Here is a 27,778-nt window from a genome sequence, read left to right on the forward strand (position 1 = left end):
CTGGCCTTCAAAACCTCCAGGGATGGCTTCCACCACCTCCCTGGGCAACCTGTTCCAGCCCTATGAGGAGAGGCTGAGGAAGCTGGGGTTGCTTAGCCTGGAGAAGAGGAGGCTCAGGAGAGACCTTCTTGCTCTCTACAACTCCCTGAAGGGAGGTTGTAGCCAGGTGGGGGTTGGTCTCTTCTCCCAGGCATCCAGCTCCAGAACAAGAGGACATAGTCTCAAGCTGTGCCAGGGGAAGTTTAGGCTTGAGGTGAGGAGAAAGTTCTTCCCAGAGAGGTTGGCCATTGGAGTATGTTGCCCAGGGAGGTGGTGGAGTCACCATCACTGGAGATATTCAAAAAAGGATTGGATGAGGCACTTGAAGCCATGGTTTAGTTAGTCATGAGGTGTTGGTGACAGGTTGGACTTGATGATCTCTGAGTTCTTTTCCAACCATACTGATTCTATGATTCTATGATTCATTAGTGTGCATCTCTCTTTAGGGAGCCATTTTTCACTGTTAATTGGTGCTTTGCATACAGAGGACGTGCGCTGGGAATTGGAAGCAGCTACTGATGGAACCATATTGCAGGGGGCTGGGATTCACAGCCTACCTTTCCATTTGGCAACAGCCTGCGGATGGCCACGCGGTCCAAATGCCATCCTGAGTTCAGTCCTGCGCTGTTGTGCCCTATGCGAATCTTCTCAATAATGTCACCAACATCCTCCAGCTACAGGGGACAAAATAAAAGCAATATTATGGCATGAACAACAAGAGAGTTTTGAGGCATCAGCTCCTGAGCTCATTTCCTGTTTCACTGTTCTGTATGAAGTCCCAGGGCAGCAAATACTATTTTTGATGCCAGCTATGTCCTAATGTGCATTTTAAGTAAAGTGTTTCCCTGAACTTCTGTTAAAAAAAACAACAACCAAAAAACGTGAGAATCTTGTTCTGTAGAAATTACTCACTGTACCAGATGGGTTTGGTTGTGCAGCAGTAGTCTGGCATCTCAAGCTTCTCTGTATGAGTGGGAATGAAGGTAATCTTTTAGAAATTGCAGTGCTGCTGCATCTCAAATAGTTCTTTTTATATCCCCTTCCTGAAGTGCACTCATACAACCCTGACAGAATAGCTTGGAGGTCACAGCCCCACAAAAAAAGCATTGGGAACATTAACCCAGCTGAAGGGCATCCACACTAACACACATAGCATGGGCAACAAACTGTAGGAGCTGGAAGACATGGTGCATCAGGAAGTCTGTGATACAGCACCCCTCACAGAAATGTGGTGGGATGTCTTGCTTGACTCTACTGGCACAATCAGTGGCTACAAGCTCTTCACAAGGGACAGGCAAGGAAGGACAGGTGGTGGGGTAGCCCCATAGGTTAGGGACTGTTACAAATGTTTACAACTTAATTTTAGCATCCTGGCCTGTATCAGGAACAGTGTGGCCAGCAGGAGAAGGGAAGTCATTCTGCCCTGTGCTCAGCACTGGTTAGGCCACACCTTGAGTCCTGTGTCCAGTTCTGGGATGTCAATTTAAGGATCTTGAAACACCTGAATGTGTCCAGAGAAGGGCAACACTAAACAAAGTTGGTGAGGGGTCTGGAGCACAGGCTGAGGGAGCTGGGGTTGCTTAGCCTGGAGAAGAGGAGGCTCAGGGGAGACCTTCTTGCTCTCTACAACTCCCTGAAGGGAGGTTGTAGCCAGATGGGACTTGGTCTCTTCTCCCAGGCAACCAGCAGCAGAACAAGAGGACACAGTCTCAAGCTGCACCAGGGGAGGTTCAGGCTGTATGTTAGGAAGAAGTTCTTCCCAGAGAGAGAGATTGGCCATTGGAATGTGCTGCCCAGGAAAGTGGTGGAGTCACCATCACTGGAGGTGTTTAGGAAGAGCCTGGATGAGGCACTTGGTGCCATGATTTAGATGGTGCTGGGTGATAGGTTGGACTTGATGATCTCAAAGGTCTTTTCCAACCTGGTTATTCTATTCTATTCTATTCTAATAATTGGACTCAATGATCTTGAGCACCTTTTCCAATCCAGGCAATTCTGTATTTCTGTCAAAGTCCACTATGAACAGTCTACCATTTTATATGATGTCTCTCCTGTTCCACCAGAGAATCCTAATGTCACTCTGAGCAAGTCAACAAGATCATTGTCTTATGAAGTGGTTACTGTTCTTTTGTTCCTCACCTTACACCCGGGTAATTTATCACTAGTTCATTACTTTATAGTCATCTCCCTTCCAGATACTTGAACAGGAAAAACTGTATTTGCTCCTAAATAATAGCTCTTGGTTATTTCAGTAGGAGATTTTGTAATTTTTTTTGCCTTTGAAAAGATCAAGGCTGGCTGCAGACCTTCTTTGTAAGAGAAGCACACTGAGCTGTCTTTCAGTCCATAGGGACTTTGAGACTTTTGTTTCTCCCAGAAGCATGGCAATACTGATCATCTCTATTTGCAAGACTGGAGACTACCCCCATTTTCTCTTCCCAGCTGACAGAACTGCCCCATACTGAAGCAAAGACACCAGTACTTTCAGAAGACTCCTCAACTCACCAAGCCTCACTGCAGTACTCTGGGAGTCCACACTCTGAACAAACTGGGTTTAACTTCATCAGCCCTGTCCTGATTTTAAACACAAGCATCATTGCAAAATAATTAAATGATCTAAACTCATCTCTAAAACTCGTGTATGCACACAAATGGACACTGGGGGGAAATTATTTTCTCTCCATTTATTCATCTTCTGTTGAGGCTTTTAATCAATACATAGCCATAAAGTGATGCTTGACCTATAAAGATTCATGTTCTTTATCCTGCTGTAGGCATCTCAGCAAATCATCACATGGGAGACTAGCTGAGACAAGTCTCTAATCTTTTTTGCCTCTTTTGCAAAACAGAAGATGGTAAAGGCAGTAAAAATCACTAAAGCAAACAGACAGATCTCAGTTTGTGTTTCCTGAGATTCCCAAATTGTTTTTAAGGTCTACTGAACTCTAAATTATGGCTCTACACAAGTAGGTGAAAGAATAATATGTTTTGCTTCATCCCCCATCTCCTGCAGCAAGAGGAACTGGTGGAGGGAGAATGAAGTTTGGGGAGAGGTTAATATGTTATTGTAGATCTGGAGGACAAACTGCATCTTCACTCTTTTCATCCTGGAAAAGCACTGATGTTTCAGGTTGCAGCAAACCTGAAATGAATCTTATGGAGTAAAGAAATAACAATAGCACACGGTTTAAGATTTATATCTACGGGTTAATGTAGCCTCTGTTGTGACAAACTGTGTGGGTATTCTACCAAAATAAAGGTTATTCTTTGGTTTTCAGAAATCACACTGGGGGGTTTATTTTATGATTCATGACATGTAACAACAATGTGAGCATTTTGGAAGCATTTTAACTTGTTAAAAAAATCTAAGTATAAGATTTGCCTTCAATTACAAAACCAAACCAAACTCAAAAAACCAGGGAGGCTGTAAGGCCCTCCATGAAGTCAGTGTTAGCAATGCAGCCAAGGGGAGAAAGTAAGGGCATAAAGCAATACTGGAAGGCCAGGCCAGAGCAGGACTGCCTTTATTTCTGCCTCTCACAAAGCGCTGGCAATCAGAATACATTATGAATAGGAATTGTTGAATGCTGTAGATGTTAATGAGCTCACTCACTGATGTGCATTGCTGTGCTGTTTGCATAGAGTTATGCAAACACTTTCAGGAAACACTTGGTAAGACCTTTCCAAAAACTAGCCTCATGTATTCAAAAATCATGGAGATCTGCAGCAAAGGAATGCTCTGTATATTAGGATATTCAGATGGCATTTAACAGGATGGCATTCAACAAGTCCAAGTGCCAGGTGCTGCACTTCGGCCACAACAACCCCATGCAGTGCCACAGGCTGGGGTCAGAGTGGCTGGAGAGCAGCCAGGCAGAAAATGACCTGGGGGTACTGATTGACAGCAGCTGAACATGAGCCAGCAGTGTGCCCAGGTGGCCAAGAAGGCAATGGCATCCTGGCCTGTATCAGGAATAGCATGGCCAACAGGAGCAGGGAAGTCATTCTGCCCTGTGCTCAGCACTGGTTAGGCCACACTTTGAGTCCTGTGTCCAGTTCTGGGGCCCTCAATTTAAGAAGAACATTGAGACACTTGAACATGTCCAGAGAAAGGAGGCAAGGCTGGGGAGGGGTTTGGAGCACAGCCCTGTGAGGAGGTTGGACTCAATGATCTCAAAGGTCTTTTCCTACCTGGTTGATTCTAATCTAGTCTAATCTAGTCTAGTCTAGTCTAGTCCCTGAAAGGGCAAGCTCCATGATAAACTGTACCAGCCTTCATAAGGCTTAAAATGGCATCAGGCCAAGGGGACATTGTATGTTGATACCTTTGATTTACTATTAACTGGAGAAAAGAATTAGAACCACAGAATCACAGAACACTTTGCACTGGAAGGGACTATTAAAGATCATTTAGCCCTGTACTCAGTGGGGACTAGATCATGCTGGGCTGCATGCCATCCAATATGACCTGGAATGTCACCAGGGAAGGGGCTTTTACCACCTCCCTGAACAACCAGTGTCTACTACTCTCATTGTAGAAATACTCTTCCTTATATCTAGTCTAAATTTTTCCTCTTTTAGTTTAAAATCACTACCTCTTGTCCTTTCACAACAGGTGCTCCTAGAAAGCATGTCCCCATCTTTCTTATACTCCCTTTGAGTACCGGGAGGCTGCAATAAACTCTCCTTGAAGCCTTCTCTTCTTCATCCTAAACAATCCCAACTGTCTAAGCCTGTCCTTACAGGAACTGTGTTGCAACTCTGTGATAATTTTTGTAGCCTCCTCAGGATCTTCTCCAACAGGTCCATTATCTTCCTTGTGGTGGGGACTGCAGAGCTGGACAAAGAACTTCAGGTGGAGTGTGAAATTTTCTGTTACAGTCTATAGAGTTTTGATTTCACAGTCTTCAAGTAAATGACCTGGATAGCTTTCCCTAAAAGAGTAAAAGTTCCCACTTTTCTTCACTTTCTCCTTTTAATCCCCTTATGGCAACCTAAGATTAGAGTGAGCAATTTTTGTCTTACCTCCACAATGAACTGATTCACTGAGTTCCTTTCAAAATACATCCTTTGCTCTCTCTTATTGAGGCACAGGGATTTCTGCTGAGTGCAGATCCCATCACTTCCATAGAGAACAATGAAGACATCTGCATCTGTGCCAGCTCCAAAGATATCACTGGTGTAGACAGTGATCTCGTAAGGAACAACTGGTTCAGGAAATGCCAGAAAATGTAAGGAAACAAACAAACAAACAACAGAGGTTAGTAAGCAGCATACCAATGCTCTTAAGTGTTAATGAATACATAGAATACATAGAATAAACCAGGTTGGAAGAGACCTTCAAGATCATCGCGTCCAACCCATCAACCCATCCAACACCACCCAAGCAACTAACCCACGGCACCAAGCACCCCATCAAGTCTTCTCCTGAAAACCTCCAGTGATGGCGACTCCACCACCTCCCCAGGCAGCCCATTCCAATGGGCAATCACTCTTTCTGTATAGAACTTCTTCCTAACATCCAGCCTGAACCTCCCCTGGCGCAACACCTGGACTGGAAAGCTCAACAGCTAGATGACAGGGTAGGAGTTACACCCTTGAGTTTAGGTGTCAGTGGTCAGTACTATAAGAATGTAGAGGAATTTTCATTAACTTTATAGCTCCAACAGAACTTGATAGGTGACCATTTACTGAGATTTGAGGATATCACACAATCAGAATGCACTCAGTATGCTTATACCTGCCATCTAAAGCTCCTGAAACAGAATTTACTTCAGTAGCTCTAATCCTGAAACAAAACAAGAGTTCACAAATTTTTGAGGACTAATCAAATGGATGAACTCAAGCCAAAAAGAGGCAGTATATAGATATTCAAGATAGCTTTATTGACAAAAAGATCTGCTATTATTTTCATTATTAAACAGGGGATCCAATGCCAACATGGATCTTGTCTTTCCTTTCTCCTTTATGTCCTGCCTTGAACTTGTACATAAAAATTACCAAGTAAGGCTTGGGCACCACTGAATAGCTGCAGGGAGTTCTCCTGCCACCAGCAGATCCAATCCCTGTAGTCCACACCACTACCATAAGCACAGCCTTTGACACCTAGGATCTGCTCCTGACCACCCCTCTTCCACACACCACCACTTTCACTGCTTCACATCTCTCACCACAACTGTCTCATCTGCATCCTCCCATGCTGCAACAACCTCAGTCATCTTTGCTGTTTACACAACAGCAGGTGCTGCTGTGTTTCACATTCTGGCACCATATCTGATCCTCTTGGAGTTACTCTGATTATGCTTATCAGAGACTAATCATTCATTAAAAACTCAGTCTTTCTAAATGCTTCTCTCAGGAGAGAGAAATGAAGAAGTTTCCTTCTACACAGAGTGGAAGAAAACTGAGTACCTTAGCCTGGAGGTACTTAATATTCTCTCTGCTCAGCCCAATGAGAGCTGTTCTGCTGTGCTGCAAGTAAACCAGAATCATTTCTGCAGTATGTTAAGAGAGGGGAAAAAAATAACCTGGAGACCAAAAATCACATGCTATGCTTTATGAATTAAAAATTATCTTCTGTGCTGAAGTTCGTGGTGCTTGCTCTTCTGGCTTGAATATTAAAGTCAGCTTAGAACTGATTCAGCAAAGCAGCACCGTAACAAGGTCACTAGCAGCACAACTTTCAGCTGCCAGACACCAATTTCATTTGCATGGCACTTTTAAAGTTCTGTCCCCACTGGGATGGTTTTAATTGGACTGCTGATGACATGTTTCATCATTTGTTCAGCATGAAACAATTCTGACATGAATCATCATAAAACAAATCAAACCATTTTAGTTACCCCTGGCAAACTGAGGCACTCAGGTTAATATTTAGGTAGCCAGAATGCAGTTAAGTAGCACAGTGGGGATGGTTTAAATGGTAAACAGTCAAAGCTGACACTGACGCTGGTGCAACCCCATTGCCAGAGAGGCCTGACAAAGTCAGGTTTACACAAACTACATACTCAAAGGTATGGTATGCCAAAAACACATCATTGTAATATACTGAGACATTAATAAATTATGTAGTTATGACCTACATCAAAATAGGTATTGACTGTGATAACATGAAAAAAACACTGATAGAATAGAATTAACCAGGTTGGAAAAGACCTTTGAGATCATGGAGTCCAACCTATCACCCAGCACCATCTGATCAACTAAACCATGGCACCAAGTGCCTCATCCAGGCTCTTCTATGAAAAGGTAATTTTGTTAGTCCACTGAAGCTGGGCCAGGAAATAGTCATTGACAACTTGAAGCAGATCAGAGAGAGAGACAAATGAAATGTATTCCCAAGTCTATGAGCTCCCTCCACAGAGTCAAACATGCACATAGGAAAAGGGAAATAAAAGGCTACAAAATAATAAAAATAATAACTTTAAAAAATTATGTTTCCAATTATTTCAAGAAAACCATGTTATCTGAATCTTGTTATTGTGGAGACTGGAAAAGAAGTTGCTTGAATAGAAAAGTTTGAAGTGCCATAGCTGATTTGAACATTATAATCCTAGTACCTAGAAGGAGATCCCAAAAGATAACTAGATTTAGTTCAAACTTAGAGAGGAGAGAAGAGTGACCAAAAACTGGACATGCTGGAGTGTGTCCAGAGAAGGGCCACAAGGATGATCAGGGGGCTGGAACACCTCTCCTGTGAGGACAGTCTGAGGGAGTTGGGGCTGTTCATTTGGAGAAGAGAAGGCTCCAAGGAGACCTTATTGTGGCCTTCCAGTATCTGAAGGGAGCCTACAAGAAGGCTGGGGAGGGACTTTTTAGGGTGTCAGGGAGTGATAGGACTAGGGGGGGGATGGAAAAAAACCTAGACTGGATCTTAGGAAGAAGTTGTTCTCCATGAGGGTGGTGAGAGCCTGGCACAGGCTGCCCAGGGAGGTGGTGGAAGCCTCCTGCCTGGAGGTTTTGAAGGCCAGGCTGGATGTGGTTCTGAGCAACCTGCTGTAGTGTGAGGTGTCCCTGCCCACGGCAGGGGGGTTGGAACTGGATGATCCTTGAGGTCCCTTCCAACCCTGACAATTCTATGATTCTATGATTCTAATACTAGAAGAGGCAGACTGGTGTAACACAATGAGAAAATCACCACAACAAAGAAACTCTGGAAGAGGGTCCTTCAGTAAGAGCAGGGAAAGCAGTGCCAAAGGCACTGGATGAACCAAGGCTTGGAAGCAAGATCAAAGAGTCTGCTCTGACAACAGAAAGAGCAATATTAGAATGGAGCAAGATCAAAGGGAAACTGGAGACAAGGAAGACAGGTTGGAATGGGCTGAAGACTTGGAGATGAGAGGGCAGGGGGGAAGGAAAAAGACAATCATACACAGCCACATGACTTCTAATGATTCTCTGATCTGGAAAATGAAGGAAGTACTAGTCAGAGCACCCAGAGGAATCCTCTTGTAGCAATTGGAATAGTTGGCATGTGACATATTTACACATTTTTCAAAGCCAATTCAATGGAGAGGCTAAGCTTATAAAACTGCATGAGCTAGAGAGATCTTATCCTCAGTAGTGATGGGTTATCCAGAGACATTCTGCTCACATGGGATATACTCTGTTGTCTGCAGTTCTGCAGGGAAGATAATTCTCTCAATGGCTCCATCATCCTCCGATTTATCTAGCCATCTGCCACAAGGGAACTTGAGGCACTGCCCCAGTGATGGGGCATCAATCTCTACCCATTCCAGAAACCAGCCTGTTGAATTACCTGTGGTTGAAGAGATAACACTGAATAACTCACATACCCCTTATAGAAAACGGCATTCTAGAACTCAGAAAAATAAGTTTTCTTCCCTTTTGAAAACGGCAAAATAAAACTGATGCCACAAAGATCATTGCAAGTGATTGTCCATGTTTGAGTTAATGTGGTTTGCATTTCTATATGCATCAGGTTTAAGATACAAAAGTGCTAATTACTCCATCACTTGGATTAATATGCTGCTGTAATGAGACAAATGAGTTATCAACAAACACCTCCCTGATGCCCCTTAGGGAAGCAATCTACATGTCCTTCCTTTTTTTGTAGCAGAGCTACATCCATGTCTAACACCAGGTAAGACTTGATGATGAAAACAACAAAAAAATTGATAAAGAAATGAGACAAACCTATAGGTCCCATGCACAACAAGAAAAAACAAACAAAACCCAAACAAACAAACCAAACCAAAACATAAAAAGCCAAATATGTTTGGGTGATGCATGAGAATGATATTAGCAGAAAAGGCTGTAGCAGCAACAGCCAAAGTGATAGCAAAGATCTCTTACCAGAAGGTAAATTAGTTTTGAGGTCTTTGAGACGGGTTATTTTATACAGTGATGTGCCTAATGCACTAGAAATACTGCATTACAAAGTAGATTATCTTACCTTTATTGTCATGGCCTATCTTGATTTTTTTCAGGTCTCCAATGTCCACAGACTCCACTGTAAACTCATCTACCTTCCCACGCTCAAATTTGTTCTTGTTAATCTTTGAGGCCTTTAGTCTGACTATCCCTGTTGTGGCGATGCAAAGAGACATTGTTCAGCATGTGAAATAAATCCTCTGGGAACGTCAACAGTGGAATGAGGGAAGTGGCTAAAATGTAAAAAAAAGTGGCTTTCATCCCAAGATATGAGCTTTGTCCTTCCCTCCTAACCCAAATCTGCATCAACACCCAAAATACACAGAATTCCTTTCTTGAGTGATCCTCTGGCAGTGCCACAGTCTCAATCCTGATGTGCTGTGTTCACAGCTAAAGAAATTGGTCCTACCCATCAGTTCCCTGTCATTCTCACAGGCATCCCAGTCACTGCACACACAGCTTGCCTGCTTCCAAGAGAATTTGCTCATGTGCTGATTAAATATTTCTGGGCCACTCAAAGAGGAAGAGGAGAGCTGGATTTCAGGAGTTTGCTGATTCATTGCTGAGGAAAGCAAATCGTTCACCACAGTCACTACTCAGTAATGTAGTCCCAGTCAACTGTGCTGTTTCTATAACTGAAATGAAAGCCTTTAGATGAGCAGCTGGTGCGAATCACCACTGACAGTGATTTACAGCAGCTGGTGGTATGCTCCCACTTATCAAAATGTACATGGACACAGCAAGAACATGAAGTTGTACTAAAAAGGAGTGAGGAGTAGGTACTGAGGAAACAAAAGGCAAGTATGACTTGTCTTTTCAGGTATCCAGCAATGAGATGCTGTGCTGTTCCATCATGTGAAACCATACCTGTATCGTCTTTGCTTCCATAGAGAGTGATGAAGACATTGGCATCTGTCCCAGCATTCTTCTTGTCCCCAGTTTTCACTTTCACAGTGTATGTTGTTGATTTAGCTGTCAGATAAAACATCTTAACTTAAGCATGTGAAGCCTGAGTAGGAAACAGCTTTACTTTTCGTTGCATCTGAATGCTTGGTTTAGGTTTTATTGTGACCAACTACAGCCATATCATAATCTCTAATTCCTATTATATGTTGTGGTGGCTTCTGGGGTGAACTAGGGCTATCTGGGTGCAGTATTCTACTGGTCCTGTCAATCCCTACATTGTCTGCATATGTACAGCTAATAAATGTGCTCAATCCTTCCATTTCTCTTCCTGGGAATCTCTAAGGCTTTTCAAAGCTGCCTCTGCCTACAGTATTTCATTAAAAACAACCCAACACCAACCCAACCAAAAATAAATCCTCCTCTTTTTCCTATTAGTACCAAATAATGTATGTATATATAACACACACCAGGAATTAATAATAATAATAATAATAATAATAATAATAATAATAATAATAATAATAATAATAATAATAATAATAATAATAAAAACAGGTTGGAAGAGACCTTCAAGATCATCGCGTCCAACCCATCAACCAATCCAACACCACCTGAACAACTAACCCATGGCACCAAGCACCCCATCAAGTCTCCTCCTGAACACCTCCAATGATGATGACTCCACCACCTCCCTAGACAGCCCATTCCAACGGGCAATCACTCTCTCTGTGTAGAACTTCTTCCTAACATCCAACCTAAACCTCCCCTGGTGCAGCCTGAGACTGTGTCCTCTTGTTCTGGTACTGGCTGCCTGGGAAAAGAGACCAACATCCACCTGTCTACAACTTCCCTTCAGGTAGTTGTAGAGAGCAAGAAGGTCTCCCCTGAGCCTCCTCTTCTCCAGGCTAAGCAACCCTAGCTCCCTCAGCCTCTCCTCATAGGGCTTCTGTTCCAAACCCCTCACCAACTTTGTTGCCCTTCTCTGGACTCGTTCCAGCAAGTCAACCTCCTTCCTAAACTGAACGGCCCAGAACCTGACACAGGACTCGAGGTGCGGCCTAACCAGTGCAGTGTACAGGGGCAGAATGACCTCCCTGCTCCTGCTGGCCACACTGTTCTTGATGCAGGCCAGGATGCCATTGGCCCTCTTGGCTGCTTGGGCATGCTGCAGGCTCATGTTCAGCCTACCATCAACCAGCACCCCCAGGTCCCTCTCTGCCTGGCTGCTCTCCAGTCACTCTGACCCCAGCCTGTAGCTCTGCATGGGGTTGCTGTGGCCAATGTGCAGAACCTGGCACTTGGATGTGTTCAATCTCCTGCCCTTGAACTCTGCACATCTGTCCAGCCTGGCAAGGTCCCTCTATAGAGCCTCTCTACCCTCCAGCAGATCAACTCCTGCCCCCAGCTTGGTGTTGTCATGTTGACATATATGATTCATATTAATGAACACAATGCTTCACAACCGCATTATTAGGGAGGTTTCTACCCACCATCACCTAGCAAGCATAGTAAAGTCATGGAAATTGTGGAAAAGTCTCAGCTGCAAAAGACTACTTGAGGTTTCCAAACTGGCAGCTTTCTTTCATAGTTGGACAAATCTTTCCAAGATGCTGCTTAGACAAAATGTCCTCCTGAAGCAAGCAGCTACCCAGTTTGTGGAACTTTGTTTGGAATGCAATTTCTGTAAATTATTAACATATTCAAAAGCACCTGAGGGGGAACTTCAAGAACTTGCACTGGAAGTGAGGCAAATAGAAACGCTGAGCACTCACCACCTTTCAGCACCAGACCCTTGTGTATATTGTTGCTCTGTGGCTACCATGCAAAATTGCGTACAAGACAAAGCTTTTTTGGAGGACACAGAACTCGGTAGCAAGATGGAAATCATAGAATCACAGAATCATAGAATCAATAAGGTTGGAAGAGACCTCAGAGATCATCAAGTCCAACCTGTCACCACAGACCTCATGACTAAACCATGGCACCAAGTGCCACGTCCAATCCCCTCTTGAACACCTCCAGGGATGGTGACTCCACCACCTCCCAATGGCTAACAACTCTTTTTGTGAAGAACTTTGTCCTCACCTCAAGCCTAAACTTCCCCTGGCTTTAGAGCTAAACTTAAGACCTTTGTATTTTTCTGGTCATATTTACTTTTTCCTTGATTTCTTGGTTGAAGTGTTAACCAACCTGGTTAATTCTATTCTATTCTATTCTATTCTATTCTATTCTATTCTATTCTATTCTATTCTATTCTATTCTATTCTATTCTATTCTATTCTATTCTATTCTAGTCCAGTCCAGTCCATTCCAGTCTAGTCTACTCTAAGCCATTCCAGTCCTTCATGTGAAATTGCTGAAATTTATGACTAAGTATTACCACCAATGTGCATTTCAGTTAAGAGATGATAACTGAACATGTTCTTTATGATCCTAGCTTTCTCATTTTGGGTCCAATCTTTCATGATTATTAAATTATCTAAAAATGGTCTACTCCTCCCTGGCTGACACACACTTCATTCTCACCTAAAAACTTTGTGATTGGGATACAATTACTTGCAGCCCTGTTAATGCTCTCAGCAGTAGTAATAACTTGGTTCTTTGTCAACCCCACACTGGAAGAAATAGAAGGCTAACATGAACCTTTCTGTTCCAGGCCCAGTGTTGCAAGAGACTGGCCATCATTTTCTGTATCTTTCTTCACAAATGCTTCATCCACTGGGACCAGCTCCCTGACAATCTGACCATCATCTTCCTCAACTGCTAACCACCGCTGGCATGGAAAATAATACCTGCAAGAACAACAGCAGCTCTTACAGAGTAATCCACAGGCTTTAATAACATAAGCAAGCATGGATCACAGACTACTCAAAAAAACCAAGATCACTCAAAAGATGAACAACAGACTTCCATCCCTGAGCTCTGGTATTGTTATAGGATCTAAACCCATAAATAGGTTAGTGACTACTTACTGAAAAGCACTGTTGCTGAGTGATTTTTTTTATATGACTAATTCCTTTTTCACATTTAATTCCTGTAAAATTTAACTAACTTGAGGGAACCTCCTGTTTCCCAGGCCTTTTATTTTTATTGCAAGTGGATTCATGCTGAGGTCCTTATAAGCAGTCCAGAGCATTATGCAACTTCTGTACATGTGACTTCAAGCACATTCCAGCTCAAGGACAGGCCTGTATTTCAGGTTTTTACAGCCTAGGCTTTGCTCATCTGGCTGTCCTTGAACAGCATGAGAATTTGCTCAGATCAGGACTTGCTTTTGGCCATCATCTTTACAGCAGGCACAAAAGACAAATTCAATGTGAGGTCAGATACTTCCAGAGTGGAGCTCTGGAAGGGCAATAATAAAAGGAACACATGAGTGCAGGCTCTGCAAGGGGTCTTTCAGGAGAGAGTGTCCCACCCAGGAGGAAAGTTGAGGTTTCTTCCCAAACACTGTCAGTTCTCAAACTGTAGGTGTGCTGGGACAGCAAAACCCCACACAGAGGTACCCCAGAATGATCCCACACACAGTACAACAGCACAGTCAACACGAGGTTCCTGAAGGATGCCTGTTCCCTGGGAGTTGGTGAGAAGCTATGGTGATGCCCTTCTGCATCTCCTCCAGCTTTCCATAGTTCTCCAGGTTCCTGAGAACAAATCCCCTTTTCTGACAGCATGAAAAGAGTGTGACAGGCTGCTCACGTGGTGCTCTCCTTGAGGTCAATAATCTCTACCCTCTCCAGGAACCAGCTTGGGCTAGAACCAGTGTTATCATGGCCAATCCTCAGCTTCTTCAGCTCACCCAGGTCAATGGCTTTGATGGTGAACACATCCACCTGCACAGGAGGCAAGAGGCAAATGACTGTGCTTCCCAGGAAGGGGGAAAGAAAGGGGTAGTAACAGCCATGGAGCTGCACAACCTGTCTCTTCTTTCTCTAACTCATCCCCATGTCTTCTTCCTTTTGGTTTAACTCATCTCTCCTAAATGTCTTTCTGTTCATGCTTAATATTTTCCCCCAGATCGAATTTGTAAGTGGACACAAATGTATTGAGTCCACAGAAGATTTCCTGTACATCTCTGTGTGCTTTACTTCAAATGACAGGATTTCTTCCTTTTGTCATTTATGACAACAAAGGGGTTCATCATGACCTGTATTAGTGTGACAGGATGGTCTCTGTTATCACAACAATTTAAACATCTTAATGTGAGCAACTCAGTGGTAGATTTTGGATTGATGCTACCAAGAACAGAGTGCATTATATTGGCTGCTCAGAGCTTTCCCTTCTGAACAAAGAACCATGTGCCTGTTGCAGTTTCACAGGTGCCAAGCTCATAAATCACAGCTAACAGCTTATTTAGCAACCTTGCACCTTTTCTATTCCTTGTGATTCCAAGTTCTCCACAGCTCCTTATTGTTTCTGCAATTTTTTCATTACTCAAAAATTTCACTTGAAATATTCCTGATTATAATGGTAGCATGTTAATTGCTCATAAACATTTTTATGGCAAATGTTCAGTCTACAAGATGTTGTTTAATTGCATTGGATCATGGTGTAATTATAGCACACTGTGCAACATTTCCTGCCTGGTTGAGCTGAATGTTTAGAATTGTATTAGAAATCTAAATACTGACATCCCTGACCTGCCCACAAATACTCTCCAATACTGATTTAAAGTTTGTGGTTTTCAAGTATTCCTGGCAGGAAACATTATTACCAGAGTGCTTACAGGAAGCAGATGGCAAAGGTGGTTCTGATGGAGAATTGTTGTTTATCTTACTATTCAAATGAATTTTCCCTGGAAAATGTTTTGAGTCATTTTCCTTTAGACAATACATTTAAGTAATAGAACATACTTGAGCTTTAAGCTGAAAGAAGCAGCCAGGGCTTGCGGAGAGGAAACTGTAATGAATGGCCAGCATGACAAGTCAGAGATGCCTGCCACCCTTCTGTGTGCTTGAGCTGGCCTCATGCATTACCTGGCCCTTTTCAAACTTGTTGAGGTTGTTCGACCTTTTCAGCTGGCGCTCACCCGTGTCTCCTCTTCCTATGCCATAGATATTCAAGAAGACATTAGCATCTGTCCCAGCCCCTGACACATTCCCAGTGAGAACACGGACTTCATAGGTGTTCTCTGCAAGGAAAAATAAATTATAAAGGCAGATCAGGAGGAACCCAGAAATAGCCACATTTTATTGGATCCGTGGCTTACTATGAAAGCATGTAGCCCCTGTCAGCTTCAAGAAACATTGTCTGGAACTTGTTTGCATCTGTCTTAAAACATGAGGAGCTCCATCTTTCTCCACCCCTAGTCATTAACTATATAAACAGTTATAGCCTAATAAACTTCCATTCACAGTAGTAACTTCTAATACTCATAACCCGAATGCCCCAGACAAGCCTTGGAAATCTTACAGGAGTCCTCTAGGACACTTCAATCTCAGGCTTCCTCATCTACATTCTGCCTTAATTTAACCACTGTTCTTTTCCTCCCCAGAGCTGAGAAACCCAAACATGCACATGTAGGCCTGGGGCAATAGGATGGGGAGGAAGGTGGGGCATAAATGATCCTGCAAAGCACCACAGTGTGGTTATTGTCCTTCATATAACTGCTGTGTACACACACACACACACAAGCAAACTTCTCTGATATTTACCCTCCAGGTCAGATTCCCCATCAGGCACTAGCTCCACCACAAGCTCTTTATCTCCTTCATCTCTAGCCAGCCAGCGGTGTGCCACAAAGGTATAGTCCTCCGTCACTTCTTCCATCTCCGTCTCCTCTTCTTCCTCCTCCTCAGACTTCTTCTTCTTCTTTTTATCAGACTCCTTTTTCCTCATGGCAAGACGCTTCAGGGTGACACTTTCCAGAAACCAGCCATCCCCGATGCCTGTCCCATCGTGGCCGATCCGAATCTTGTAAATCTTGCCAACATCTGCAGCCTCTCTCTGTCACCCAGGGAAAGTCAGCACTCAGGAGAATATAAGACATCTTAATTTTGTAATTTTGTAAAGTGTATTCTTAAAAATAGAATAGAATTAACCAGGTTAGAAAAGACCTTCAAGATCACTGAGTCCAACCTCTCACCCAGCACCATTTGATCAACTAAACCATGGCACCAAGTGCCACATCCAGTCTTGTCCTAAACACCTCCAGGGACGGTGACTCCACCACCTCCCTGGGCAGCACATTCCAATGGCGAATGACTCGCTCAGTGAAGAACTTTCTCCTCACCTCAAGTCTAAACCTCCCCTGGCGCAGCTTGAGACTGTGTCCCCTTGTTCTGTTGCTGGTTGCCTGGGAGAAGAGACCAACCCCTTCCTGGCTACAACCAGGTAGTTGTAGAGGGCAATGAGGTCACCGCTGAGCCTCCTCTTCTCCAGGATAAACAATCCCGGCTCCCTCAGCCTCTCCTCATAGGGCTTGTGCTCAAGTATTTTCTCACTTCACTAGTGTGAAAAGAGGATCCAATCATTAGTGATTACAATGCAACAGTAGCATAAGGCTGTATCAGTAGGAAGATTTCCATCTACTCAATACAGCAGATACAAGACCTTGGTTCAGATTATTTGTCCAGATTGCTATCTTAACAAAGCTGGATAGGTTTTACTCCAGGCAATCCTTCAGCACCCAGTGACTTCTTCCTGATGATTTCTTCTGTTGTTAGGCAGTGTTTATGTTATGAAACTTGCAAACATTTGCTTCAGGCTGAAATCTGGCAACTTTGCTTATAAAGTTTCAGTCTAGTAGCATTTTCTTCTATGGCAGATTAAACCAAAGTCAATTGCATACAAAATGCTTATCAGAAAACTAAAATTGATCCAGCTGTCCTGGACTAAAGAATGTGTCTTTCCTCACATTTTTTTACCCATAGATTTCCTGTAATCGTCCTGCATGTCAGGTCCACAATTGATGGCATTTTCTATTCAGCATGTAGCTCACAGAATCTTACTCTTGCCCATATCAAGGGAGATTGAGGGAGGCTCTCCTTCCTCTCTATTCTGCCCTGGTGAGGCCACACCTGGAATATTGTGTCCAGTTTGGGATCCCCAGTTCAAGAGGAACAGGTTTCTACTTGAGAGAGACCAACAGAGGGCTACCAGGATGATCAAGGGACCAAAGCATGTGCCCTATGAGAGCCCAGGGGCTGTTTAGTCTGGGGAACACTGATAGGGGATTTAATAGATGTTTCTAAATATCTGAGGGCTGGGTGTCAAGAGGAAGGGGACAGGCTCTGCTCAGTTGCACCCTGGGATAGGACAAGGGGTAGTGGATATAAACTACAGCAGAGGAGGTTCCACCTCAGCATGAAGAGAAACTTCTTTACTGTAAGAATCACAGAGCACCAGAACAGGCCGCCCAGAGAGGTTGTGAAGTTGTCTTCTCTGGAGACTTTCAAGGTGCACTCAGGTGTGACCTGTGCTAGATCCTATGGTCCTGCTCTGGCAGGGAAGTTGGACTTGATGATCGTCCTGTGACCCTGTGGTCTTTCTGTGAGTATTTGTATTATGAAAGAGATAGAAGATCTGTTAATGTTTCAGAACTTACACTTTGTGTTCTTCATTTAAAAAAATCACAGAAAATGGACAGAGCTTTAAAGTCCATAAATAAACACCTGAGAGAGGATATAAGTAGGGCTATGTAAACAGAGTAACACACATAAGGCTTTGTTATAAATGTGATATAGGCTAGCAGCTTTTAATTATAAATTTCAAGAAACATTTCTTTTGAAATCAGAGACATGTAATGTTAAAATTGTTATAAAGTGTCTTTAAAAAGCAAGAATTTGTAAGGTGTTAGTCGTTTTAAATCCCAAAGAACTCATTAAAAATGGATAAACATCACTAGCTCTATTACAGAAAGCATGAGACTGAGGCAGGAGAACGTGAACTGGTCTGAAAAATGCACAAAGGTGTGGATAAAGGCACTGGATTTGACCAGTGACAAAGGAAGGATATCTCAGTTTAGACAACTCAGAGGAGCTTCCACAACTAGCTCCATTTAGGAGCTTAAATGTGATGGATGGATCCCACCTATGTGGGACGGCAAATACACAAGGAGACCTAAGCACTCCCATGCTGAGCCTTGTGTTGTGAGCACACACAACAGATGTGCCTTAAATCCTACTTCCATCTGGAGTCTGTGTTTTAGTGTCCAGTTGTTGATGTCTCTTGATGTTCCTTACACACAGAAGCATGTGGCCCTGACATGCCCTAACCACACATTCTGTCTGCTCTAACCCCACATCAGGGCAACAACTGAGACCATTCTTTCCCTCTAGACCTTAGCCTCCCTGGACAGAAAACCCAAGTAAGCATCCAAAAAGGAATGAATGTTTAATGCAGCCAAGGCCCACTCAGAAGATGAGAAATTACGCAGCAAACCTCAGCAGAGTTGGGCTGGCAACAGTTACCTGTAGTTTTTGAAGTGTATTACCACAGACAAAGCCAAAAATAACATGAGTACCTCGTTTAAAATTTAAGGATATTGAGACACTTGAATGTGTCCAGAGAAGGGCAACGAGGCTGGGGAGGGGTCTGGAGCACAACCCTGTGTGGAGAGGCTGAGGGAGCTGGGGCTGTTTAGCCTGGAGAAGAGGAGGCTCAGGGGAGACCTTCTTGCTCTCTCCAACTCCCTGAAGGGAGGTTGTAGCCAGCTGGGGTTGGTCTCTTCTCCCAGACAACCAGCACCAGAACCAGAGGACACAGTCTCAAGCTGTGCCACGGGAGGTTTAGGCTGCAGGTGAGGAGAAAGTTCTTCCCAGAAAGAGTAATTGGCCATTGGAATGTGCTGCCCAGGGAGGTGGTGGAGTCACCATCACTGGAGGTGTTCATAGAAGGACTGGATGTAGCACTTGGAGCCATGGTTTAGTTAGTCATGAGGTGTTGGACTTGATGATCTCTGAGGTCTTTTCCAACCTTATTGATTCTACAATTCTGTGAAATACTGTTATTAGACCATATCCTTCCTCAGAAGGAACAGGTTGGACTTGATGATCCTTGGGGTCTCTTCCAACCTTAGTTACTGTGATACTGTGATACTGTGAGAAGACTTAAGTCACTCCATAAAACACAAAACTTCCCCAAAGAAACACAGAACATTCTGAAAGGAATACAACCCCCACTCAAAAATATAGATAGAGGACAGCAAATAGCAATAGACCTGGCAATGTTGTTAAAATGCCAGTAGCTCTGTGCGGCTGGGCCAGTGATTCTGTGGATGTCCCAGCTGTGGCTGGTCATTTATCTCCCCTCATAGAAGTGGCAAGAACTGCCTTCATCGTACCTTGAAGACGTCTGTGGCTCCCCGTTCAAAGTTGTTTGATCTGTTTTCTAAGATGATCAGTTCGGTTTTGCCAGTCTCGCCATAAATCTGCATGAAGACTTTGGCGTTGGTGCCGGCAGCCCGCACGTCTCCGGTAACCACAGACACCTCGTAGTTTATCACTGGTCCAAAATTAGAGCAGTTAGATCAGCAGAGAACCTCGGACAGTAACACTCCCAAGGGTGCAGGTCCAAAATTAAATTACCTTGTCTCAGCAAATGACTTTGTAGCCAACCATTTGCTCTTATCTAAACCAGATGTGAGATAACACAACTCTTCACTGAGGACTAAACTAGTATTTTTCCATTTTACAAGTCTTAAGCCAGTGTTAAAGAGGTGCAAAACACAGCCTTAAATAAGAATTTCAGTATTGACTATAAAGCAGTTGAGTTTGGCCATTAGAATAGAATAGAATAGAATAGAATAGACTGGGTTGGAAGAGACCTTCAAGATCATCACGTCCAACCTATCAACCAATCCAACACCACCTAAACAACTAACCCATGGCACCAAGCACCCCATCAAGTCTCCTCCTGAACACCTCCAATGACAGCGACTCCACCACCTCCCCAGGCAGCCCATTCCAATGGGCAATCACTCTCTCTGTGTAGAACTGCTTCCTCACATCCAACCTAAACCTCCCCTGGCGCAGCTTGAGACTGTGTCCTCTTGTTCTGGTACTGGCTGCGTGGGAGAAGAGACCAACATCTGCCTGTCTACAACCTCCCTTCAAGGAGTTGTAGAGAGTGATAAGGTCACCCCTGAGTCTCGTCCTCTCCAGGCTAAGCAACCCCAGCTCCCTCAGTCTTTCCTCACAGGGCTTGTGTTCCAAACCCCTCACCAACTTCATTGCCCTTCTCTGGACTCGTTCCAGCAAGTCAACCTCCTTCCTAAACTGAGGGGCCCAGAACTGGACACAGGACTTGAGGTGTCGCCTAACCAGTGCAGTGTACAGGGGCAGAATGACCTCCCTGCTCCTGCTGGCCACACTGTTCTTGATGCAGGCCAGGATGGAATGTGCTGCCCAGGGAGGTGGTGGAGTCACTGTCCCTGGAGATGTTTAGGAAGAGCCTGGATGAGGCACTTGGTGCCATGGTTTAGTTGATCAGATGGTGTTGGGTGATAGGTTGGACTCGATGATCTCAAAGGTCTTTCCCAACCTGGTTTATTCTATTCTATTCTATTCTATTCTATTCTATTCTATTCTATTCTATTCTATTCTATTCTATCCTATTCTAGCTATTGTACTCTATTCTATGCTATTCTATTCTACTCTACTCCTATTCTATTCTATTCTGTTCTATTCCATGCTATGCTATGCTATGCTATGCTATGCTATGCTATTCTATCTCAGTATAATGCAAAGTAGGGAGTTACACAGAGCAGAGGACAAACATGTTTTTTCTCAGGATGGCAAAGCAAGTTTAAACCACAGACTCAAAACTCCCCCAGATCTACTGACAGAAGTCAAACAGGCAGTAAGAATATGGTGCTTAGTTATCTTAGTCTCTTTCTTCCTGACAGTGGGGTAATAAAGGCAGGATGGGACATGTGTTGGTGCAGGTCTGGGGCAATGACGAAGGTAAATGTGAAAAAAGGAGAACTTTATGTACTGCAGAACACTGTGATGAACAAGCACAGAGCCTGCTGCTCAGGATAGAATCATAGGAAAGGTTGGAAAAGAGCTCAAAGATCATCAAGTCCAACCTGTCCCCCAACTCCTCATGACTAGATCCCAGGAAATGCAGATGGAAAGCTGTAGTTTTTTCCTTTTTTTTTTTGAAAACAGAAGAGGAGCAGAATAATTTACTTTCCTCATCAATGTCATCTCTTTTGGAGAGGGACTTTCTGGTTTTGCTATCTGACCTAGTTTTTAAAAACGCTAGTGATACAAATTTAGCCTTAGCTACTTTTAAAAAAGGAAAAGAAAAATCACATATTTCTGGATGTGTTTTATCTCACATTTCTCAATAGGCATTATCTCGCTTGGGTAGACCTCCACCTCCACTCTGCCATCAGCCTCATCCTTGTCAAGCCATCGGTTGCAGGGGAACATGTACTGCCTTCCCTGGACTGGAACTGTGATCTGGACACTGGCCAGGAACCAGCCAGCCCGGAGACCCACGTTATCATGTCCAATAAGTATCCGGTTGATCTTTAAAAAAGCACAGAAAAATCGAGAGAGCAGAAAAAAACCACACCAATACAACAGAATTTACTAAATACATAAAAACCTCCTCCTCCTGGCCCCCTGTTCTTCCACTGTGTTCATGCAGATAATGCATACATGTATTTAACCACAAACCTAAAACATTCTTTGTGTGTCAGAATGTATGCTAGGCTGACAATGAAACAGCCTATACAAAACATATTTCCTGACATCCAGGCTAAAGCTTAGAGATTCTTACATCATGCAAGTGCTATATTGAGTGCTATATTGATTCTGAATTCATGCACTTGTACAAATTAATTCTTGCCTTACCTGCAATTAATCCTTACCTTCCCAATATCCATTGTGTCTAGAGTAAACTCGTCCACTCGACTGCGTTCAAAGTAATTGCCTAGATCATTATCAGAGACTAAGAGAGGCTCTTTGCTGGTGACTGCTTTATCACCATAGAGTTTGATGAAGACTCTGGAGTCTGAGCTGGCACCAGGTATATCTCCTGTCTTCACGCTGATATGATAACTGACATCTAAAGTGATATCAATGCACAAAATACAGACAGGTGAGTGGCGTCTGCAGTGCTCACACAGGCACTTGGCTTCACACAGATATAAGGAAGAAGGACTTCAGCTGTGGACACAGAATAGATTTTGCTCTTCCATTCATGAAACAAGCACATTAGGACCACACTGGAATAAGCTGTAACACCTTGGAGTTACTCACCAAAACATAAGAGATGCAGCACATACACTAATCAGCAGAAAATATCATCTGCTCCTGGCTTTCACCACTGCATGATTACCAAGACATAAAAATGCACTTAGGCAAGTGAGCTGATTTTTATATTTACAGTTTAATTCAATAGCTTTGCCTTTTCTCTAAAGCAAACAAACAAAAAGCATCTCAGCCTGAGTTCTGTAACCACTGTTATCTAAAACAAGTCCTGGAGCTGCAGCCTTGGCTCTCCAAAGAAAGAACAAACAATGTGATCTTTCCGGTGATTTTCTTCTGGGAGCACAATCTTATGTCAGGGAATTTACCAAAGCAGTGGCAATATGAGATCCTTTAGACAAAGCTACATAGGAAAGCAGTTCATGTCATTAAGCATCAAAGCTTCTTTCTACACATATAATGCTGCCATATTATCATTTGTGCATATTAATCCTATTCATAAATAAGGCTTTAAGGGTTAGAATCATTTCCCTCTGACTGACCTGCTGTGGCTTTTTGCCTAAGAGTGGCAAAAAAACAGCCCAGCAGATTTATTATGAACTGACATGAGTTATTAAGTAAGAATAAAGCAAGTGTGTAGACAGCTGAAAGCCAGACTTTGGTTTTTTGTAAGCTAAACTCACTTTTTAGCATTGGTGACTCCCCAGCAGGCACTAATTCTCGGACAATCTGACCATCATCCTCATTTTTGTCAAGCCATCTGGTTTACAAACAGAAGTAAGTTATCTTTGAATAATTAGGACCTGTTAGATCTTTCACAATCTAGACTGGCTCCATACATAGTAAAAGTCCCCACCACAGCAAAAAGGATATTTTTACAGGGTCTGTATCTCTGTGACATGTGCAGGAGATTGGCCAGGCCCTATGGCAGTCACTGTTTTTAACCTCCATTTGTCCTGCTCGCCATTGATAAGCATCTGCTGTGACGTCCATGTGTCTGGAAAGTACAAACTCCACTGCCATAATTATTCCTGTCAATGGTCAGTCTCACTCTCTGGAAAGCACTGACCTTCATTGACCTTCATACTTTATTACTATCTGCCTTGGTAACAACCTTTATAGCACCTCAGTTACTAAAACCTCCTTAAGAAGTATTTGCTTAAATCTGGTTTACCATTGCTTTTCTTGTACTTTCAAACAGGTATATAGCACTTCATAATCCACTCAGAAAGGAAGAAATTATGTTGTTCCTATTTTGAGGGCTGGGCATGTGGAGGTAGTTTGCACTAGCAAAAGGAAGGATTTCCCTTTTTTCCCAGCACTAATCCAGTGATACAAACAGGCAAATTAAGAAGAAGAGCTAGAAACAAAACACAATGTACCACAATCTGAAGGGAACACAATCTGAGCGGAACTGCTTGCTAATCTGCTAACCTTCACAGCTGCTGCTGTGAAGGGAAGAGGGAATTACAGCCCCAACCCCATCATATGCCATACAGCAACGGTTGTGTGAGAGCAGCAAGGGCCCTGGCAGAGGTTTCTCACTTTCCACTTCAAACCTATACTGTGCAGCACTCAGGATGCTCTTGTGAGCATCTGCTTAGGGTCAGCTTTCCCACAGCAGTGCACTGGGGCCATTTCAGTCACATCATGTTGTGAGAGCTAGATGCAGTTCCCAGAGAGCCAGTTGTTCCTAGGTACACAGCTTTCTGCAGCAACAAAACACAGTGGAGGTGAACAAAGGCAAGTGAACAAGTTCTGACAGGGCCATGCAGGATATTTAAATTGCTTTAATATTCCCTAGAATTAGAAAGAGAAAAGCAAATCCCCAGAAATGGTTTATTTTTAAAGGTGGGCACACAACTGTGTGAGTAACACCAGGCCACAGGTCTGCTTCTGCACAAGCACATGCAGTACAGATGTTCTGCAAGCTTTCTGCAATGTCTCTGTGCCACACATGTTCTCCTTGGCTGACTCTCACACCAAAAGCAAGAGAAGATCACTTGCCATTTAACTTTCAGTCTTTGGTTGTACTGGTGAGCCACATATGCAAACCAGAAAACAACCCTCATAACAGGGACCTCAGGACATAAACAAATACCCACTGAGAGACCAATCAAACCCATAATACCTCACTGGTGATAAGCCAGCACAGCTTACTTTCATGATCAACTGGACTCAACAGGTCTATATTTCATCCATCTGAAGGAAGAGCACCTTTTCTATCTTCTCTTCCTTCACACACACAAGAAGACAATGAGTACAAATAAACCACACAGAAAAACAGCACCAGGAAAGAAATGCATACATGAGCTAGAACTTGTCAGTCCCTGAAGCACGGGCAGCAAAGTTCCCATGCAAAAGAGATGCATACAGCTTCACCAAACAGACACACATCTCCACTCCCTACTCCCTTGCAGACTTTGGTGGGTTGTTGGGGATGCAGCCTACCCCATATTCTTCCCTTTCACTATATAAAGTAAGGCAGCCATGTGCGGGCTAAAAGCTACGGAGTTCAGCATGAAGATGAGGATAAAGTGAACATGTGATGATCACAGGAACACTGTGTGAGGGCATCAGGTGGTGTATTGTGCCACAGTGGATGCTGACAGGAATGGTGGGGACAGAGGAGCAGAAAAATCTATGGGACAGACTGCAAAATTGATGGCAAGAGCAGAGCATGGGTCGAGTGCAAGGAGAGCAGAAGGGGAGAATCCTAAGACATCATGTTATATGAAGGAATGAAACCTTTACTGATGTTTTGGGGTTGGGGGATTTTTTTAAAATTCTTTTTTAACCTGTTCAAAGTGGTCCTCAATACCTTTGTATCATGTATCATGCCAAAAGGCAGGATGCCTCTTTGTACACCGGTGTTAACTGGGAAGATCCACAAAAGTCAAACCTGAACTCCATCCCTTGCCAGACAACTGAATTCAGCATGGGTTTCAGGAAGGTAGAAGCTCGCAAAGGTAGACACACTTCTGCTCTCCTGCTGCTGTTGCTTTGTGTCCTGCAAGCTGCTATCTCTGTTGTCAGTGTCATGCTGTTGTTTTCTGTCACCTTTGCCATTGCTGAAGTTTAAGGGAAATGTGGGATGAATCAGAGTGAATCATTTCTGTGCCAAGGGGGCAGGATGAAAATGCATCCCACAAGAAACATCTCTGAGTGCAGCATGAGGGATTCTAACTGCTTCAGCAGTGGAGGCTGAGTTCATAGAACCACAGAATTATGAAGGCTGAAAAAGACCTCAAGTCATCAAATCCAACAACAACCTAACACTACAGTGGCCATTAAACCATGTCCCAAAGTGCCATGCCTGCAAATTTTTTTAACACCTCCAAGGATGGTGACTCCACCAGCTCCCTGGCCAGCCTGTTACAATGCCTGACCACTCTTTCTCAAGAAACTTCTCCCAATATCCAATATGATCCTCCTTTGGCATTACTTGAGGCCATTTCCTCTTGTCCTATCACTAGTTACTTGAAAAAAAGGGGCCAACGTGACCTCACTACAACCTTCTTTCAGGTAGTTGTGGAGAACAGTAAGGTCTACCCCCAGCTTCTTCTTTTCCAGACTAAACAATTCCAGCTCCCTCAGCTGCTCCTCATGTCATGTATGTTCAAGGCCCTTCACCAGCTTCATTACCCTTCTATGGACACACTCCAGCACTTCAATGTCTTCCTTGTAATGAGGGGCCCAAAACTGAACACAGTACTCAAGCTGCAGAGCCTCACCAGTGCCTATTCCTGCTGGCTATGCTATTTGTGATACAGGTCAGGATGCTATTGGCCTTCTTGCCCACCTCAACATGAGAAAAATTAATCACAAAAAGGAGGACACACCTTTAGATAATGACATTTCCTATACTAATATTGATAGCTACTGATGGCAAAAGCAGGCCTGTGTCTGCAACGGGAAGAGAATGATAAGGTTTATCAGAAGTGCATTAAGGCTACTTACTTTTTTTCCAGCTCAGAGAATAGCCAAAATTGGCAGGAACTCTGTTTTCTGAAGAAGGTGACTTTAGTGACAAAGGAATTGTTTGGACAAGCAATGCCACTGTGTTCCTTCCCTTCAGAACATCTGCTACAACATCCTAATTTTGCCGCAGTGTATTTTAACTCCGGCTATCACGGAGCTGCAGATTGCAAGCAGAGGTTTAGAGTCTTACACTGAACACAAATGGACTGACACATATAAACATATTAAGCTGCAGAAACTAGATACTTTTTTTCTGTATAGTGCCATCTTATTCCTAGCACAAAAGACCTGTCAAAGCCTTTTATTTTATGAGAGCTTCCACAGGCTGTCAGCGCACGTAATTGCCATCCTACTGTAGGTTTTGCAAGAGTGTAGTCATGTCCTGTATCTCATAGCTGGTCCTAAAGAGGTATTTTATGTCCAGTAACTCAGAGCAGACACAAATAGAATCATAGAATTAACCAGGGAGGAAAAGACCTCAGAGATCATGCAGTCCAACCTATCACCCAGCACCATCTAATCAACTAAACCATGGCACCAAGTGCCTCATCCAGGCTCTTCTGAAACACCTCCAGTGATGGTGACTCCACCACCTCCCTGGCCAGCACATCCCAGTGGCCAATCTCTTTTTCTGAGAAGAATTTCTTCCTAACCTCCAGCCTAAACCTCCCCTGGCACAGCTTGAGACTGTGTCCTCTTGTTCTGGTGCTGGGTGCCTGGGAGAAGAGACCAACCCCCACCTGGCTACAACCTCCATTCAGGGAGTTGTACACAGCAAGAAGGTCTCCCCTGAGCCTCCTCTTCTCCAGGCTAAGCAACCCCAGCTCCCTCAGCCTCTCCTCACAGGGCTGTGCTCCAGACCCCTCCCCAGCTTTGCTGCCCTTCTCTGGACACATTCAAGAGTCTCAATGTCTTTCTTAAATTGAGGAGCCCAGAACTGGACACAAGACTCAAGGTGTGGCCTAACCAGTGCAGCACACAGGGGCACAATGACTTCCCTGCTCCTTTTGGCCACACTATTCCTGATCCAGGCCAGGATGCCATTGGCCTTCTTGGCCACTTGGGCACACTGCTGGCTCATGTTCAGCTACTATCAACCAGTACCCCCAGATCCCTTTCTGCCTGGCTGCTCTCAGCCACTCTGACCCCAGCCTGTAGCACTGCATGGGGTTGTTGTGGCCAAAGTGCAGCACCAGGCACTTGGACTTGTTGAATGCCATCCTGTTGGACTCTGCCCTTCTGTCCAGTCTGTCAAGCTCCCTCTGCATATCTCTCCTACCCTCTAACAGATCAACACC

At 43.8% G+C, this 27,778-nt stretch overlaps 1 protein-coding gene across 1 annotated transcript in view; it reads right to left on the reverse strand.

Annotated features, from left to right (window-relative positions):
* LOXHD1 (lipoxygenase homology PLAT domains 1) overlaps positions 1–27,778 on the reverse strand; it is a 196,361-nt gene that overhangs the window by 90,585 nt on the left and 77,998 nt on the right. Inside the window, exons 15-26 of the mRNA XM_054177788.1 lie at positions 23,183–23,259; positions 22,160–22,356; positions 21,623–21,815; positions 19,622–19,782; positions 15,993–16,284; positions 15,315–15,469; positions 14,038–14,171; positions 12,982–13,130; positions 10,300–10,404; positions 9,455–9,583; positions 5,065–5,246; positions 597–713 (exon numbers count right to left, since the gene is read on the reverse strand). Of these exons, the coding sequence (XP_054033763.1) occupies positions 597–713; positions 5,065–5,246; positions 9,455–9,583; positions 10,300–10,404; positions 12,982–13,130; positions 14,038–14,171; positions 15,315–15,469; positions 15,993–16,284; positions 19,622–19,782; positions 21,623–21,815; positions 22,160–22,356; positions 23,183–23,259 (1,891 nt within the window). The remainder of the gene's footprint in view (positions 1–596; positions 714–5,064; positions 5,247–9,454; positions 9,584–10,299; positions 10,405–12,981; positions 13,131–14,037; positions 14,172–15,314; positions 15,470–15,992; positions 16,285–19,621; positions 19,783–21,622; positions 21,816–22,159; positions 22,357–23,182; positions 23,260–27,778) is intronic.

Source organism: Dryobates pubescens, chromosome Z, assembly GCF_014839835.1.
Source record: "Dryobates pubescens isolate bDryPub1 chromosome Z, bDryPub1.pri, whole genome shotgun sequence".
Classification (NCBI taxonomy): domain Eukaryota; kingdom Metazoa; phylum Chordata; class Aves; order Piciformes; family Picidae; genus Dryobates; species Dryobates pubescens.